Below are 17,089 nucleotides of genomic sequence, written 5' to 3' on the forward strand. Positions count from 1 at the left end.
AACCAAAAGTTCTACCAATTCCTGTTAGCTTCTTTTAGATTGACTTCCCAAAAGGATCCTGTCTAGTCATTCTGATTAAATATAAATTCTGTTCCATGAAGCTTTAACTAAAAAGACAAGTTTTCTTTTTAAAAAAGAGGAAAAAAAAAACTTTCACTGAATCATTAAGTTCCATCATTTGATCTGTAAATTTACCTTTCAACAAGTGTATAATCAAGTAGAATAAAGGAAATATGATATCAGTATATCCATGTTTCACAAATGCACAATGCATAAATTTTAGTTTAAAGTCCTATTCAGTTTGATTCTGACTTTAAAACAAGTAAAACTGGTGTCATGCTCATAGAGAACAGGCTTGTGCTTGCTAAGGGGGAGGCGGGTTGGAGGGGTGGAGTGGGAGGTTAAGGCTCTCAGATGTGAGCTATTACATGTAGAATGGATGGATAAACAAGGTCCTACTGCACAGAACAGAGAACTGTGTTCAATATCCTGTGATAAACTGTATTGGAAATGAATACTTTAAAAAAGAATGTGTGTGTGTGTGTGTGTGTGTGTGTATAACTAAATCACTTTTCTGTTCAGCAGAAATTAACACATTGTAAATCAATTTAAAACATTTTTTAACTGCTGTCATACCCAAGTATTTTTATTTATGGTTCTAGTAATTTGATGGAATGTTGCCTAAGAAAACATAAACAAGAACACATGGAACATCATAAATCATTTAAAATTCAATAAAAATTTTCCAAAGCTACCACCTAGATAATAAAAAGATGTAATAGTTATTCTTATTCTTGGAAGCATACAACAGTTTAATCAGAGACTTTATCAACTCATCTGGGGATAACTGGAAAAAGCAGTTATTCATAACAGAAAAATAGGCTTTCAGGAAGCTTTAAAAAAAAAAGAAGACCTGGGCCTTGATGCTCCCCATTCTCTGTACCCCTCCTCCTTCAGTCCCTGAAAAACCACTTCTCTCTTTCTGCCTCTCTGTGCCTATTTTGAAGATTTCATATACGTCAAATAAATCACACAGTATGTAGCTTTTTGTGTCCCACTTCTTTCACTTAGCATAGTATTTTCAAGGTTCATCCATGATGTAGCTTCCGTCAATAGTATATTTTTTTATGCCTGAATAACAGTCTGTTGTATGGATGTGCTATATTTTTTACTGATTCATCAGTTGATAGAAACTTTTATTATTTATACTTTGGGGCAATTATGAATAATACTGCTATGAACATTACTGTCCAGATCTTTATATGGCCATATATTTTCATTTCTGCTGGATTTTGTTAAGTCATATGGTAATTCTATATGGAATCTTTTGAGGAATTGCCAAACTATTTTCCATAGTGACTGCAGTGTTTCACATTCCCACCAGAAGTTTCTTCACATCTTCACCAGTACTTTTCTTTTTCTTTTTTTATAGCCATCCTGAGAGAGAGAAAGTGGTATCTTACTGTGGTTTTGATCTGCATCTACGTAATGACTAATGAGGGGGCTTCCCTGGTAGCTCAGACAGTAAAGCGTCTTCTTACAATGCAGGAGGCCTGGGTTCGATCCGTGGGTCAGGAAGATCCCCTGGAGAAGGGAATGGCAACCCACTCCAGTATTCATGCCTGGAAAATCCCATGGACCAAGGAGCCTGGTGGGCTACAGTCCATGGGGTTGCAAGGAGTCGGACACTGGCTCAGCTGGTAAAGAATCTGCCTGCAATGCGGGAGACTTGGGTTCGATCCCTGGGTTGGGAAGATCCCCTGGAGGAGGGCATGGCATCCCACTCTAGTATTCTTGCCTGGAGAATCCCCATGGACAGAGGCTCCTGGCGGGCTACAGTCCTATGGGATCGCAGAGTCTTACTCGACTGAGTGACTAAGCACACAGCACAATGACTCATGATGCTGAGCATCTTTTCATGTTCTAAGAGGCTGTTTACCACATTTCTAAGTGGTATATGTTTGAAGAATCATCTTCAGATTTTTTTCCTTATTTTTAATTGAGTTATTTTTTTCTTATTGAGTTGTATATATATTCTGGATACTAGATCCTTATCAAATACATGATTTAAAAATACCTTCTCCCATTCTGTGGGTTCTTTTCACTTTCTTGATAGTGTTCTTAGCACAAAAGTTTTTACTTCCAATGAAGTCTAGTTAGGCTATTTTTCCTTGTGCTTTGGGCATCATACTTAAGAAAGTGTTGCTTGTTCAAAGTTCATGATGGTTTATACCTTTGTTTTCTTCCAAAAGTTTTATAGATCGAGAGCTTAGACCCATTCAAGTTAATTTTATATGTGGTGTGAAATAGGAATCAGATTCATTCTTCTGCAGGTGAATATCCAGACCTATGGGCAGTTGAAAGGTTTTTCTTTTATCTGCCACCGCCTCCCACCCCCGTATGGTCTTGGCCCCTTCGTCAAAAATCAATTGTCAGGACTTCCGTGGTGGTCCAATAGTTGGGAATCCACCTGCCAGTGTGGGGTACGTGGGTTCAATCCCTAGTCCAGGAGGATTCCACATGCTGTGGGGCAGCTAAGCATGGGTGCCACAGCTGCTGAGTCCATGAGCCATAGCTCCTAAAGTCCATGTGCCCTACAGCCTGTGGTCTGCAACAAGAGAAGCCACCACAGTGAGAAACCCATGCTCTGCAACTAGAGAGTAGCCCCCACTTGAGGCAACTAGAGGAAAGCCCACACTCAGCAGCAAAGACCCAGCGCAGCTACAAAGAAATAGATAAATAATTTTCTTTAAAAAATTAATAGGCATAAATATATGGATTTATTTCTGGATATTATTTCATCCATAAACATATGGATATACATATTTATACATCCATAAATATATGGATTTATGTATCTATTTCTGGATTTCTTTCTTTCTCAGTTCTACTCCATTGATTTATGTCGCTGTTCTTGTGCTAGTACCGGTGTCTTGATTACTGTAGCACTGAAATTGGAAAGTGTGAGTCCTCCACTTTGCTCTCTTTCAAGATTATTTTCACTCTTCTGTGTCCCTTACATTTCCATATGAATTTCAGGATCAACTTAGTAACTTCTCCAAAGATGGCAATTGGAATTTTGATAGCGGTATGTTAAATCTGCACATCAGTTTGTAGACCATCTTAAGTCTTCCGATCCGTGACATGGTTGTCTTCTCATTCATTTAGGTCCTCGTTAATTTCTTTCAACAATGTCTTGTAGTTTCAATGCATGGAGTTGTGCACTTGTTAAATTTATCGCTAAGTACTTTATTCTTTTCGATGCTATCGTAAATGGATTTGTATTCATTTCATTTTTGCCTGGAAAATTTCATGGACAGAGGAGCCTGGTAGGATATAGTCCATGGGATCGTGAAGAGTCGGACACGACTGAGCAACTGCGAAGAGTCGGACACGACTGAGCAGCTTCACTTTCACTTAATTTCTTTCAACAGTGTCTTGTAGTTTGAATGTATGGAGTTGTGCACTCATTAAATTTATCGCTAAGTACTTTATTCTTTTTGATGCTTATTGTAAATGGATTTGTATTCATTTCATTTTCAGATTATTCACCGCTCATGTATAGAAAGAAGTACAGTGATTTTGCATCCTTCAGTCTTGCTTAACTCATTTCTTAGCGCCAATAGTTTTTGTGCATATGTGTATATGTGAATTCTTTAGGATTTTCTTTTCTTTTTTTTTTTTTTAGGATTTTCTTTATGTATAACATCATGTCATCTACAGATATAAATAGTTTTACTTCTTCCTTTCCTGTTTGGATTCTTTTTATTTCTTTTTCTTGCCTAATTGTTCCTGGCTAGAACTTTCAGGACAGTGTTAAATGGAAATGATAAGAACAGACATCCTTATCTTGTTCCTGATCTTAGGAGAAAAGCTTGCGGTCTTTTCCCATTATGATGTTAGCTGTGGGGGTTGTTCATGCCCTTTCTCAAGGTGAGGAAGTTACCTTCAGTGCCTAGTTTTGTCATGACAGGATATTGGATTATTTTTTTTAAGATAAGAGCTGTTTTGTTTTTGAATTTCATTTATTTTTGATTGCGCTGGATCTTCGTTTCTGTGGGCCAGGCTTTCTCTAGTTGTGGTGTGCAGACTTCTCGTTTCAGTGGCCCGGACCCCAGAGGACACAAGCTTCAGCAGTTGCAGTATGCAGGTTTAGTTGCCCCACAGCATGTGGGATCTTCCTGGACCAGGGATCAAACCCATGTCCCCTGCTTTGTCAGGCGGGTTCTTAACCACTGGACCACCAGGCAAGTCCAACAGGACGTTGGATTTTATCCAGTGTTTTTTGCATCTGTTGAGATAATCACTTGGGTTTTTGTTTGTTTTTTCTCATTTATTCTGTTAATATGGTGTCTTGCACTGATTTTTTTTTTTTTAATGTTGAACCTAGATTTGGTTTGCTAGCATATGGTTGAGGAATAGTCTGTGTTAATAAAGTAGGTTGATCTGTAGTTTTCTTGTCTTGTGATGTCTTTGTCTGGTTTTGGCAACAGAGGACTACTAGCTTCATAAAGTGAGTTGGAAAGTTGTAGTAAATGTCTTGCATATAATTCTTACAGTCTTTTGGATTATTTTCTTAGGATCGATTCCCAGAAGAAGGCATGTACATTGAAATTACTTGATAAGTATTGCTCAGACATTTTCCGAAAAGTTAAGTCATGTTTCTTTATTTGTTTGAGATTAACATTATCTTTCTAGAATAATGGTCTCTTACAAATTATTATTCTTTATTCCTTTAAGTGCTTGAAAGATGCTCTAAAAGGCAAAGCCAAGCTCAGCCTGCCACAACACATCTTATTTAATGTCTGTGCTTGGCAGAGTGGCTCCCAAGGAGCTGAGAGCCAGCATTTCATCCCCAACAAAATTGTTATTGACCACTTCCTTTTGGAGCAGGGTTGCTAAACCTCAGCACAATTTGGAGCTGGATAATTTGTTGTAAGGGACTGTCCTGTACTACAGGATCGTTAGCATCCCAGGCTTCTACCCACTAGATGCCAGAGCAGCCCACCCCTCCCCACCCCCAAGCTGTGACAAACAAAAATGTCCCTGGAAATTGCCAGATGTCCCCTGGTGGGTGAAGTTGTCCTTGGTAGAGAAACACCAATCTAAAAACCGATTGTGCTGACTGCATGTTACTGTCCAATAAAATCGTCTCTAATTTTGAATTTTAATCCTCACTGTATATTTGGCTTGAGCCACATTCGTCTCAATCTGTTACCGTGTGCTGATGACTTTCAAATCTACATCTTTCACCTCATTCCCCTCTGGGTTCCCAGGCCCATTTTAACAGATCTTGAGATTGGCTTGTTCACAGTCAGACTTTGTTCCCCAAACCACCCTTCCTTCTTTATTCTTGGACTCTCAGGTCAGAACACTACCAGTTATTCACTTGTCAGTTTTCAGCTGCCCTCTGCCCACCTCTCCCATGAAATTTACCTTCTACATCTTTCTAACTTCAGGGTTCTCTATCCCAGGTATCACTATCACTTCCATGTTGGTGGGTTCATCTAACCTGAGTTGCTGCAGCAACCCTTAACTTCCAGCTTATTCCCTCCACCACTTCCTCTAAAATGCCCTTTCTAAAATACAGGTCTAATGTTACTCACCCAGCACCCAGGGACCTCAGTGTCTGACCCTGCTTGCCTCTAGCCCAGTCTCCCAACCCCTTGTACTTTTGCCTCTGGCCACCCCAAAAAGTGCTCACAGACTCCTCACACTGCCACCTTGCCTGATGCTCTGGGTTCAAATTCACTCTCCCCTCTGGCTCTTCCACTCCAAGCCATCACTGCCTTCACCCCTACTGCACCTGGAGAGACCTATCATCACCCTGAAGATGCACTGCAGGAATCGGTTCATGCATTCATCTTCCCTCTAAGCACCGAGTCCCTTGAGAATGGGAAGCACAATGTATCTCTGCCTGCCCCTCCATGCCCGGTGCCTGACGTGAGTGGGCACTTTGTAATGTATGTTGAATATCAAATGAAAATACCCAGAGCAGAAGGAAGCTACTTGGGATTTAAAATACCTGCAGAGTTGGCTGGTTGGTTGGTTGGCCGGTTGTTGGTCAGTTGGTTTTAGCTCAGTGAACATTTACCAAGAGCCAACTACTGAGTGCCAGGAATAGCAAAAAGAACAAAGCATGATTTTTGTCTTAAAGAATTCACATCACCTCTAATGGTGGGAGGTGAGAGTACAGAGTTCCATGCAGAGGGATAGGTGCAAACCTGGTCCATAAAGTGGTTATTGAGATTTAACTATGTTTGCATTTGGGGAAGACACACTCCCCGCTCCTGAAATAGACTTCTTAAAAGTACAGAAAGATACCGTTTCATCCCACTCTTAATTCTTCTCCATCTATTTGTTATGACTTTTAAAAAATGACTTCAGCTTGATCTTGTCAGCCTCCCTTATTCTGGTGCATTGCCTGAACCTGTGTTTGTGTGAGTTGGTAGTTTAGAAGTACTGTCTTCAGCCAAAACCAGCAGCTGCCATTTCCTTTTTATTTCCTATGTCCTTGTGATTGTGCAGTGCTCTGTTGAGGACAGGGTTGCTGGTGGGCCAGTGGCCTGCCTCCGCTGGGTGATCTGAAGCCTTTGACTCAACATTATCTTTTTATTGAGTTGGTAATAATGATAATCTTTTAACTTTTTTTTTTTTAATAAATACAACTTTTTTTGTCTGAGGCTTAAGATAATTGGTCTAAATTCAGGAGCCATTAAAGTGGTTACTGAGGAAAACTAATAAAATTATATTTTTGGATAGGGTGAAGCACTGGTGGAATTTCAGAGAAGGGAAATAACAGATAGGTAAGAGAGCAGGCTAGGAAACTAGAGAAAGATGATGAGCTCTTTGGAACATGTTGAATCTGCTACATGTAGAAGTAGACAGGAGGTGGCCTTTTAATGCAAACTAGATGCTCTGGAGCAGCAGTCCCCAAGCTTTTTGGCACCAGAGACCAGTTTCATGGAAGACAGTTTTTCCATGGGGGGATGGTTTCAGGATGATTCAAGCACGTTTCGTTTAATGTGCTCTTTGTTTCTTATCTAATGACACTGCTGATCTGACAGGAGGTACCGGTCTGGAGGCCTGGAGATTGGGGACCCCTACTCTAGAGGGATGCTAGGATAGAGGTGAAACTGTGTCTGTAGGTGAGATGGTATTAAGTATGGAATCAAGAGAATCTGGGATAGAATGTTGGGAAACACAGAGTGGGTGGGCCAAGAGAAATGAGAGAAGGATGAACTTGACAAGTCAGGGGAGAACCAAGAGAAAGCTATTCCAGGAACCTCGAGAAGCATGACGCTTTGTGGTGTCACATGTCGTGAGATTCAGGACTAAAGAGAGACCACTAACATCGGCAGGTAGGTGATCATTAGTTAACACCTCAGTAAGAGCATTTTAGCAGAAGGGTGAGGATAGAAGAGGCCTGACTGCGTTGAGGAATGATTGGAAAATAAAAAGTAGGGTGTGTACATACAGATTGTGCTTCCAGAACACTTTTGTTCCTTTTGGATTGGAGGTGGAGCACATACAAATGAAAAGCCGGAGCATGTTTATAAGCTGAGATAAGGAAAGTGGGAAATTGATTAAACATATGAGAACAGATGTCGGCAGAGTTTGAGAAGGAAACTGTCAGGAGGGTTGGCCTGGAAAAGGCACAGGGACATGTGTTTGCCCTAGACAGGAGAGAAGATGATAAGACTTAGTAAAGGCAGACATTTGTGCAGGGGATGAGAAAGAAGTTGGGGTATTCATGCTGGCAACGTCCATCTTCTGGGTGAAGTAGGGAGCTGTGCTATGTACTAATGGTGACTAGAAGGAAGTGGAAAGGATTTTAGGAGAGTGATAACGCTCTGTATTGTCAGCAGTGAACCAAACTAGGAGTAAATAAAACAAGGTCAGTTTATGATGTCCCGGCAGAGGATGAAAGTGAAACATTTATGACGGCTCCAAGTGGGCGTGGCTGGATGAGGTGCTTTAGCGGTGCATATGCTTTCTGGCACAGGACTAGAGAGTGGCTGGTTAAACTAACCCAAATTGTGCAGTGACTCTGTGGGAAGCAGACTGACTTTGAAAGGAAGTAAATCAAGGACTTCGTTACAGAATTCATGAAATGTTTAAGTAAGATACTCACTTAATTTTTGTTCATTTGTATCGAATTAACCCCAGCTCACAATCATAGGTTGACACAGAGTCTTTGGATAAATAGTGAATTCTGGAACATAGGTCTGGACTTTCAGTGCTCTGTTTGATGCTAACAGGCTGGCGTTCCCTACTCAAAAGTAGAAGTTGGGGAATAAAGGCAAGTTCAGTTCAGTTCAGTCTGTCAGTCATGTCCGACTCTTTGTGATCCCATGAACTGCAGCACGCCAGTCCTCCCTGTCCATCACCAACTGCCGGAGTCTACCCAAACCCATGTGCATTGAGTTGGTGATGCCATCCAACCATCTCATCCTTTGTTGTCTCCTCCTCCTCCTGCCCTCAATCTTTCCCAGCATCAAGGTCTTTTCAGATGAGTCAGTTCTTGGCATCAGGTGGCCAAAGTATATTGGAGTTTCAGCTTCAGCATCAGTCCTTCCAATGAACACCCAGGACTGATCTCCTTTAGGATGGACTGGTTGGATCTCCTTGCAGTCCAAGGGACTCTCAAGAGTCTTCTCCAACACCACAGTTCAAAAGCATCAATTCTTCAGCGCTCAGCTTTCTTTATTGCCCAACTCTCACATCCATACACAACTACTAGAAAAACCATGGCCTTGACTAGATGGACCTTTGTTGACAAAGTAATGTCTCTGCTTTTAAATATACTGTCTAGGTTGGTCATAACTTTCCTTCCAAGGAGTAAACGTGTTTAAATTTCATGGCTGCAGTCACCTTCTGCAGTGATTTTGGAGCCTAGAAAAATAAAGTCAGCTACTGTTTCCACTGTTTCCCATCTATTTGCCATGAAGTGATGGGACCGGATGCCATGATCTTCGTTTTCTGAAGGTTGAGCTTTAAGCCAACTTTTTCACTCTCCTCTTTCACTTTCATCAAGAGGCTTTATAATTCTTCTTCACTTTCTGCCATAAGAGTGGTGTCATCTGCATATCTGAGGTGATTGATATTTCTCCTGGCAATCTTGATTCCAGCTTGTGCTTCCTCCAGCTCAGCGTTTCTCATGATGTACTCTGCTGTATAATTTAAATAAGCAGGGTGACAATATACAGCCTTGATGTACTCCTTTTCCTATTTGGAACCAGTCTGTTGTTCTATGTCCAGTTCTAACTGTTGCTTCCTGACCTGCATACAGGTTTCTCAAGAGGCAGGTCAGGTGGTCTGGTATTTCCATCTCTTTCAGAATTTTCCACAGTTTATTGTGATCCACACCGTCAAAGGCTTTGGCATAGTCAATAAAGCAGAAATTGATGTTTTTCTGGAACTCTCTTGCTTTTTCCATGATCCAGCGGATGTTGGCAATTTGATCTCTGGTTCTTCTGTCTTTTCTAAAACCAGCTTGAACATATGGAAGTTCACAGTTCAGATATTGCTGAAGCCTGGCTTGGGGAATTTTGAGCATTACTTTACTAGCGTGTGAGATGAGTACAATTTTGCAGTAGTTTGAACATTTTTTGGCATTGCCTTTCTTTGGGATTGGAATGAAAACTGGCCTTTTCCAGTCCTGTGGTCACTGCTGGGTTTTCCAAATTTGCTGGCATATTGAGTGCAGCACTTCACAGCATCATCTTTTAGGATCTGAAGTAGCTCAACTGGAATTCCATCACTTCCGCTAGCTTTGTTCGTAGTGATGCTTGTTAAGGCCCACTTGACTTCACATTCTAGGATGTCTGGCTCTAGGTGAATGATCACACCATTATGATTATCTGGGTCATGAAGATCTTTTTTGTACAGTTCTTTTGTGTATTCTACCCACCTCTTCTTAATATCTTCTGCTTCTTTATTGACCCCATCTTTGCATGAAGTGTTCTCTTGGTATCTCTATTTTCTTGACGAGATCTCTAGTCTTTCCCATTCTGTTGTTTTCCTCTATTTCTTTGCATTGATCGCTGAGGAAGGCTTTCTTATTTCTCCTTGCTCTTCTTTGGAACTCTGCATTCAAATGGGTATATCTTTCCTTTTCTCCTTTGCTTTTGCTTCTCTTCTTTTCACAGCTATTTGTAAGGCCTCCTCAGACAGCCATTTTGCTTCTTTGCATTTCTTTTTCTTGGGGATGGTCTGGATTCCTGTCTCCTGTACCAAGGCAAGTAGATTTTCTAATCTGTTCTTTGGTTGTATTTCAGCCCTAGAAATATTTTTCCAATTTTTTTCATGGTATTTAAATACGTTTATAAAGTACATTCAGTCGGATGTCATGGTGTCTCCAGTGAGTGGGGAAGGAATCCCAACCGGCTGTTGGGAAAGCATGAATCTTGGCAGCAACCGGCCTCCATACTATAGTTCAGTCTCTTAAGAATTCCTAGTGTGATTCCCAATGTTAAAACTTGTGACATTTTGACAACGAAGTGATAAATTCAGGCTATACAAGGTAAGATTTGAAAAAGCCACTTGAAATAGTTATGGCAACATCAGTGTCATCATTTCAACAAATGCAGATGCACACCCCTGCCTTTAACAGTTAATGTACTTCAGGAAGCTGAAACAGTCTCTAAAGCACGTCGATATGTCACAGGCACTGGCCCCATTTAATTTGTTCACAGTTTTTCCTGCTCGATACTGAGGAAGAGAAAGTGTTCACTACTGTTCTGTATGAATCAGGCATGTGTGTGGATTGAAAGAATAATTATTATATAGCTCTAGCGTTAATCTGGTAAGGAAAAGAAGACTAGCCGAAGAAGGTTCTCATGGCAGGCTCAGTCCTCAGTCGAAAAGTAATTGTGAGAGTCCCCACGTCACACGGTGACCCGGGGAGTGGAGGTTGGTGTTTTGGCAGGCCAGGTGTCTGTTGTGAGGTAGGAGGGCTGCAGAGAGTGGCTGCGGGCGCGCTGGGATTTTTATCCATGTGTCCACCTCATGGCAGTCCTTCTCTAGGTAAGGCTTGGTGGCAGCTTTCATGATAATTCAGGCTGGGGCAATCCTTTTGCCTAGTTCTGTTCGTGAAGGAGCTGAACTGTCAAAAGCAAACAGAAAAAAAAAAAGAAAAAGAGAAAAAGGAAAAAAGCAAACAGAAGAGCAAGATGTGCACACGTGTGTTTGCATGTTAATTTCTTTCTGTGTCTTCTTTCTATCTTTTAGGAGCTGAAATGCATAAAAGCAGCTGGCAGAGTAGAAGACACAGGAGAAGGGGCCAGCGACACCGCGCGTGGTTCCGGCGGCACGGTTCTAACGAGAGGCAAGTGCTGTGTGTCTGCCTCGCATCGCCAGCACCCTCACCCGCATGGGACTCCCTAAGGGTCTCGACCAAATGCGGCATCTGAGGTGGGGCTGGCTAGTCTGCACGTCTCTCACGCCTCCACGGGGTGTCTCTGCTGTGCACCAGCCCACCTGCCACACTTGGAGTAGTGAGGAGATGGCCACATTCATCTTTCTCTTCCGTGTGACCATGACTTGGGGCCAGAGCCCTAGCCACAGGCTTAGAGTAAACATTGTCTGGTGTAACTGAGGAGCTGTTTCTCCATTTTGGGGGCCTTTTTCCTCTCTCTTTTTTTTTCAGCCTTGAAAATAGCTTTCTGGAAACCTAATTTCATTAATTCAGGCTAAATCCCAAGTAAGGCTATGTAATATATAATAGCTAATATTTAATAAACACAGAAAGGTATAAAGACTAATACAGTGAATATCATGTACCTACCACACAGCTTAGAAAACAAAACAGCGTATACTTAGGTGGAATCCCTATAATAAACATTTTCCACACTTGTTTTCTGCATGAATGAAGTACAAACAGTCCAGTCTCAGGACATGATTCACCCCACCCCACCCCAGGAGAGGATACCTCCTCACAGTTCAGGGCTGCTGACCTGACTTCTGGCCCTAGGAGGTCTCTACAGCCCATTCCTCACCAAAGGAGACCTATACGCCAATTTCAGAACCCTTCCAACTCTCCAGATCTCCTTTTAAAATGGACAAATTTCTAATTATAGAATCAGAAGCTGTCGAATGCCAGTATGCTTCTCTAGAATAGATTAACTCAAAGAATAAAAAACGAAAATTTTAAGTTTTAAAAAGGCATCAAATTTTTGTGGAAGGAACAAGGGCTTTAGAATTAGGAGATCTGGGTTTGACGCCCTGTGTTTTTCCCGTGTGAAATCGGGCAAGCTAGTTGATCACCCTGGGTCACTCTTCTTATGCAGTGCTTCTCTTGCGAGGGTCACAGTAGTGTATGTCAAGCCCCATGAGGATGCCTGGCACTGAGCAGGCCTTCCGTATGGGCAGGCCTTGCCTGGTTCAAGCTAATAGGGACTCTGAGCTGAAATCCCAAACTTGACCCATGTTGTAGAAAGATCAGGATAGTACCCAGTGTTGATATGTTGTATAAGGAGAACCATGGGCCCCAGGCCTTCCCCCAAGAGCACAACATGCACTAGTATATGGTCTGTGTAAGAAGAGAACCTTGACTCAGCCTGGCAGAGTCACGTGGAAACACGCAGGACAACAATCCTCTGCACTCCACGTGGAAAGAAGGGAACAGGAGTCCTTGGACTAGAAATGTAGACATCTGTCATGACACTTAATCCCTCTCTCTCTTGCTGCTGATAACAGATGAACTGCCTCGGGAAGCTCTGGGCCATAGAAAGGGAGAATAAGTAATATTCTCTGAAACTGTACATAGTATTTATAGGCAAAAAGAAAGTTATTTGGTTTTTTTTAAGCTTTTTTTGCAGTTTGTATTCCTTTCAGTGTTATAGAGGGCAGGGAAAGTTCATAATTTTGGACTTTATCAGAATTCTAAAATTAGGTCTTTTGTTCTGTCATTATATCCTTCAGCCTATAATTGCCACAGGAGCTGCTTGTAGCTTTGAAGAATGAGTATTTAAACCATGGCTGTGTCCCAGTGTTGTTGAGGAAATCACCTCTGTGCCCAAACCTCAGTTTCTCCAACTGTAGGCATGGGTAGCCAAGTAAAATGTAAATTCTTTGTACTGCTGAATCCAGTAAAGACTGGAATTCACCTGGCCTTATAGCTCCTCTTGAGCTGACAGATGAGCCCAGCTGGTAAAATTCTTATTGGCCAAGAGTTCTGTTCTCATTTTCATCTGGAAAATTCCAAAAGACCTCAGAAAATGCTCAAAGGAGGCGATACAAAAGGGGAAGTACTGTGACCTGCATCCTGTAAAGGCTGAGAAACCAAAACCTTGCCCTGACTTTGGTATATTGGCAGTAGGTAAATTGCTTCCAAGGAAGAGAAGGGTCAGTGCTTCCCAAGTAATCAAGGGTTGGGAATGTGAAGGCTATGGAACTGCAGGACCCCACGGTCAGAATGACTGGGACTCACTGGCTGCAAGTTACTCTGTGTGTCAACAGGAATGACGCAGGGGCGCAGCAGAGCACGCAGGGTTCCAGCGATGGCCATGGTGAGGCCCCCTCGACCTCCAGCACAGCTGGCAACTCTTCTGTGCCAGGTAAGGCCACCTGCCGGACAGGGATCCTCTGGGGCCTGCCTGCAGGGAAAGATGCAACCTAGTCATCCCTCGTCATCTGGTTCTGTCTGTTCTGACCGTCCTTCTCCTCGGCCCTGTGTGTCTTCACTCGTACGTGGTACCCTCTAGGTGTGTCATTAGCCCCTTCCTGACTCGGAGCAAATCCTGGGAGCAAGTTGAAACACTCAAGGGAGGAGCTGTGTGTGTTAAGAAGCGAGATCCTGAGGCAAACGGCTCCCTGCAGGGCTGAAGTCGGGCCCAGGGTGGTGACTGGCAATGCTCATCCACCTGCTGTCCCTTGGGAAGGACCAGCAATGGGAGGGGTGGTGGACAGGCCCCTGGGCTCCTCATTGGGTGGCTAAGTTCATGGAGTTTTAAGTTGAACTTTCTTTTGACGTAAGATCTACCAGGTTATTACTTTGATCCTGAAAAGAAGCGCTACTTCCGCTTGCTGCCTGGCCATAACAACTGCAACCCGCTCACAAAGGAGAGTATCCGGCAGAAGGAAATGGAGCGCAAGAGGCTGAAGCTGCTAGAGGAAGAGAAGCAGCAGGGAAAGGTAGGTGCCGCCCCAGGGGCTGACCCGTCCCCTCCACCCCTGCCAGCGTCCACCCACAGCCGCAAGGAGTCAGTGAAACACCCCACATAAGACGGCGTGGCACACTTCCCTGAAGGGACGTGATGAAGAGAATAGGAACAGGCAAGATACTCCTCCCACCACCGCCGCCTTTTCTCATTCGCTGGATTTCATCAGTAATCCTGACACTCTGTTCCTCCCCCGGAGGTTCTTGGTTAGCAACCCGATACAGCCTCTGTGACTGTATATTTTCAATGGAAAACCAGAACGTGTGGTTTGGATAGGAGGGTTTCCAGGATCGCTTCTGGGGCTGAGGTGCCAGGATATCTCAGCGATCACGGGAGCAGTGGAATGGAAAATCCGGGCCCCACAGTCACTGTAGCTCAGATGGAAAGCACGATGCAGACCCGAGTGGCCAGGGCCTCTCCTGCACTTGCCAGCTCAGTGGCCTCATCTCAGATTTAAGTTGACGGGGCCTTGGAGAGAGGGGTGCTGAGCAGACTTTGCTGCTCTCACATACTTTGTTGTGATAGGCTTTTCCTCTTTCCAAGGAGAGGAGAAGATCAGATTTTTATGCGTGTAATTTCTGTCAACTTAGTACCTGTTTCGTCATTGCATCCTAAAAATAGAATCCATTATACAATAACAGAAAACTTCATCACACCTTTCTCTCTTTAATTTAGAAAATAGCCAGGTTGGGATTTAATACATCTTCCTTACTCCAGAAAAGCAAGCTGGGTTTTCTCAACGCCACCAGTTACTGCCGGTAAGACAATGCCTCATGGTTATGTTTTCTTCATCAGTGTTCTTTTCCTATTTTTTTATTTCCGTGGTCCAAGAATTAGGTCAGCATAGCGCACGTAGCTGCTCTTTGAGGCGCCTTCACAGTGGAGGCGCTCCAGCCCACAGCCTGCCTTCTGCTGCTGAAGGCAGCCCTGTGATCGTCACCTTCCCTCTAGCGCCAGGGAGAGCGGGGAATGCCTCTAGGCAGAGAAACTGGGCAGGAATTTCTCAAGGTGTTTCCTCTTCGTTACCTGTAGTTTGTTTCTAGTTAAGTAGAAGGTCCTTTAACTTCATCCCATCAGACTTCTGCCTCCTTTTCTCCTTCTAACGAGTTGTCAGCAAAAATGGCACGTTAAATGGGTATGTACTAAATTTCAAACACTTGTGATGTCTACAGTTCTAGCTAAAGACCCGTGAGGTAGGTTGACCCTTCCCCCAGCTTCCAAAAGAAGAGACTGAGACTCAGTGGAGTGATTTGTTCAGGGTAAAGGTAGAAAGGAGACCGACCATCTATCTGACTCCCAAGCCTGAGCTCCTAGCCCTTGCATTCTGCTTCTTCCTGCTACAGTGGGGCGAGAAGAAACAACATGAGGGTGGGTGGCTCCCTTGGGGAGGCCGCCTCCGGGGGAAGCCGGCCCTACAGGCAGCATCAGCCAGGGCAGCTGGGGAAAGAGTTAAAGGTCTAGTTCTTCACCCGAAGACATGCTCAGTCCTTGGTGAAGAGGAAAGGAGCCCATCGGGTGGCGGCTGCACATGAACTGTGTGCCCTGCAGCACGTTGTTCCGTTCGGTCCCATGCTCTTCATCCTAAGAGAAAAAGTTGCACTAGAGGATCCAAAACCAATCTTTCCAGTGTGACCTTTGACACCATGAGTGAGCCACCCATTTCTTTGCTGTCGTTTTCCTAAGATTCTTATATCGAGCTTCCTTGGGCCCTTGCTCGGCTCCGCTGCTGAGATTTAACACAGAGAGAGAACTGACCCACAAAGATGGTCTTCTGGGTCGGGGACAGAGCAGAAGCCCTGCGTCTTCTTCGTGGGTACTTAGATGCGGCGTCCACCCCCCCATGCTGCTCTCTTTCTCCTCTGCAGGTTAGCGCACGAGCTGCGAGTGAGCTGCATGCAGAGGAAAAAGGTCCAGATTCAGAGCTCAGATCCCTCCGCTTTGGCAAGTGACCAGTTTAACCTGATAATGGTGAGTGCAAGGGAGCCATCCCTGGGTGCCGGGGTGTAGTGGCCGTCCCCGGGACCATTCGTGGCTTCGCTTTGGTTTCCATCAAGCCTGACTGCATGGAAGCCACTAGCCTTGAAATCAGGTATTACGGTTCTAACAAGCAGCTCCCAGTGGCAAATGCCAAGCTGGCGAGACAGGCTGTGCTGTGACCATTATCACCCCCACTACAGCTGTGTCACTTGACATTCATTAAAGCCACAGTCCGCACATGCCAACAGAGAACCATCACAAAGTAACTTTCCAGTGGGTATGTTGTGTACACAGGTGAGAAAGTACACGGTGGACCAGGGGCCTCTAATCCTTTCCATGCTAGACAGGATTTGGTGGCCAAACCTGAAGTTCCAGCGTCCTTCAGAAGCAATAGCGTATTCGTCTCTTGCTTTGTCCCTGACCTCAGTAGCAGGGCCTGCTCATCCAGCACACCTCCACTTCATCATCCATTGCATCATTTCTGGGAAACAGAAAGTTCCCACTTCCGGTTAGACCTGAACCAGAAGCCAGGGGCCAGAGAAATGTTGGCAGAGGATCAGAGTGTCCACCACAGACAGAAGGAGTCAGACCGCTGAGCTAGACTGGCAACCCCTGGGGGACTTCCTGGAGGCAGAGGGCCAGTCAAGGAGAGTGAGAGAACCTCAGTGGTCTGCTGGTAGGACGGGAGGCTGAGTCGATGGAATTGACCATTGAGGTCCAGCCCCAGGAGACCTCAGCAGCAGAACCCTTCTGCGGAAGGGGTGTTGGGGGCCAGGACTCACATTCTGTCCTGTGTTTGGGGTACAGTTTGACCTGAATCGAGCAGAATTCTTTCTGGTGGTGGGTTCCCCTCCGGAGCCCCCTCCCTCCAGTAGACCCGGCGGGGACGGTAGAGGTCACTGTGCGCCCGCCACGAAGCAGGGCCTGGGCCCTCGGCCCTCACCCTCCGG

At 44.2% G+C, this 17,089-nt stretch overlaps 1 protein-coding gene across 3 annotated transcripts in view; it reads left to right on the forward strand.

The window, feature by feature from the left end:
• Positions 1 to 17,089, forward strand: part of DCAF4 (DDB1 and CUL4 associated factor 4) — a 30,546-nt gene that overhangs the window by 3,261 nt on the left and 10,196 nt on the right. For 2 of the 3 annotated variants that reach the window (XM_015097163.3, XM_015097164.3), the window contains exons 2-6: positions 11,233 to 11,329; positions 13,462 to 13,559; positions 13,979 to 14,136; positions 14,838 to 14,920; positions 16,028 to 16,130. In XM_015097163.3, the coding sequence (XP_014952649.1) occupies positions 11,241 to 11,329; positions 13,462 to 13,559; positions 13,979 to 14,136; positions 14,838 to 14,920; positions 16,028 to 16,130 (531 nt within the window). In that variant the 5' untranslated portion in view covers positions 11,233 to 11,240. Of the gene's footprint in view, positions 1 to 11,232; positions 11,416 to 13,461; positions 13,560 to 13,978; positions 14,137 to 14,837; positions 14,921 to 16,027; positions 16,131 to 17,089 lie in introns of all 3 variants that reach the window. The other variant, XM_042252723.2, reaches the window with a different exon arrangement.

This window comes from Ovis aries, chromosome 7 (assembly GCF_016772045.2).
Source record: "Ovis aries strain OAR_USU_Benz2616 breed Rambouillet chromosome 7, ARS-UI_Ramb_v3.0, whole genome shotgun sequence".
NCBI classification, from domain to species: domain Eukaryota; kingdom Metazoa; phylum Chordata; class Mammalia; order Artiodactyla; family Bovidae; genus Ovis; species Ovis aries.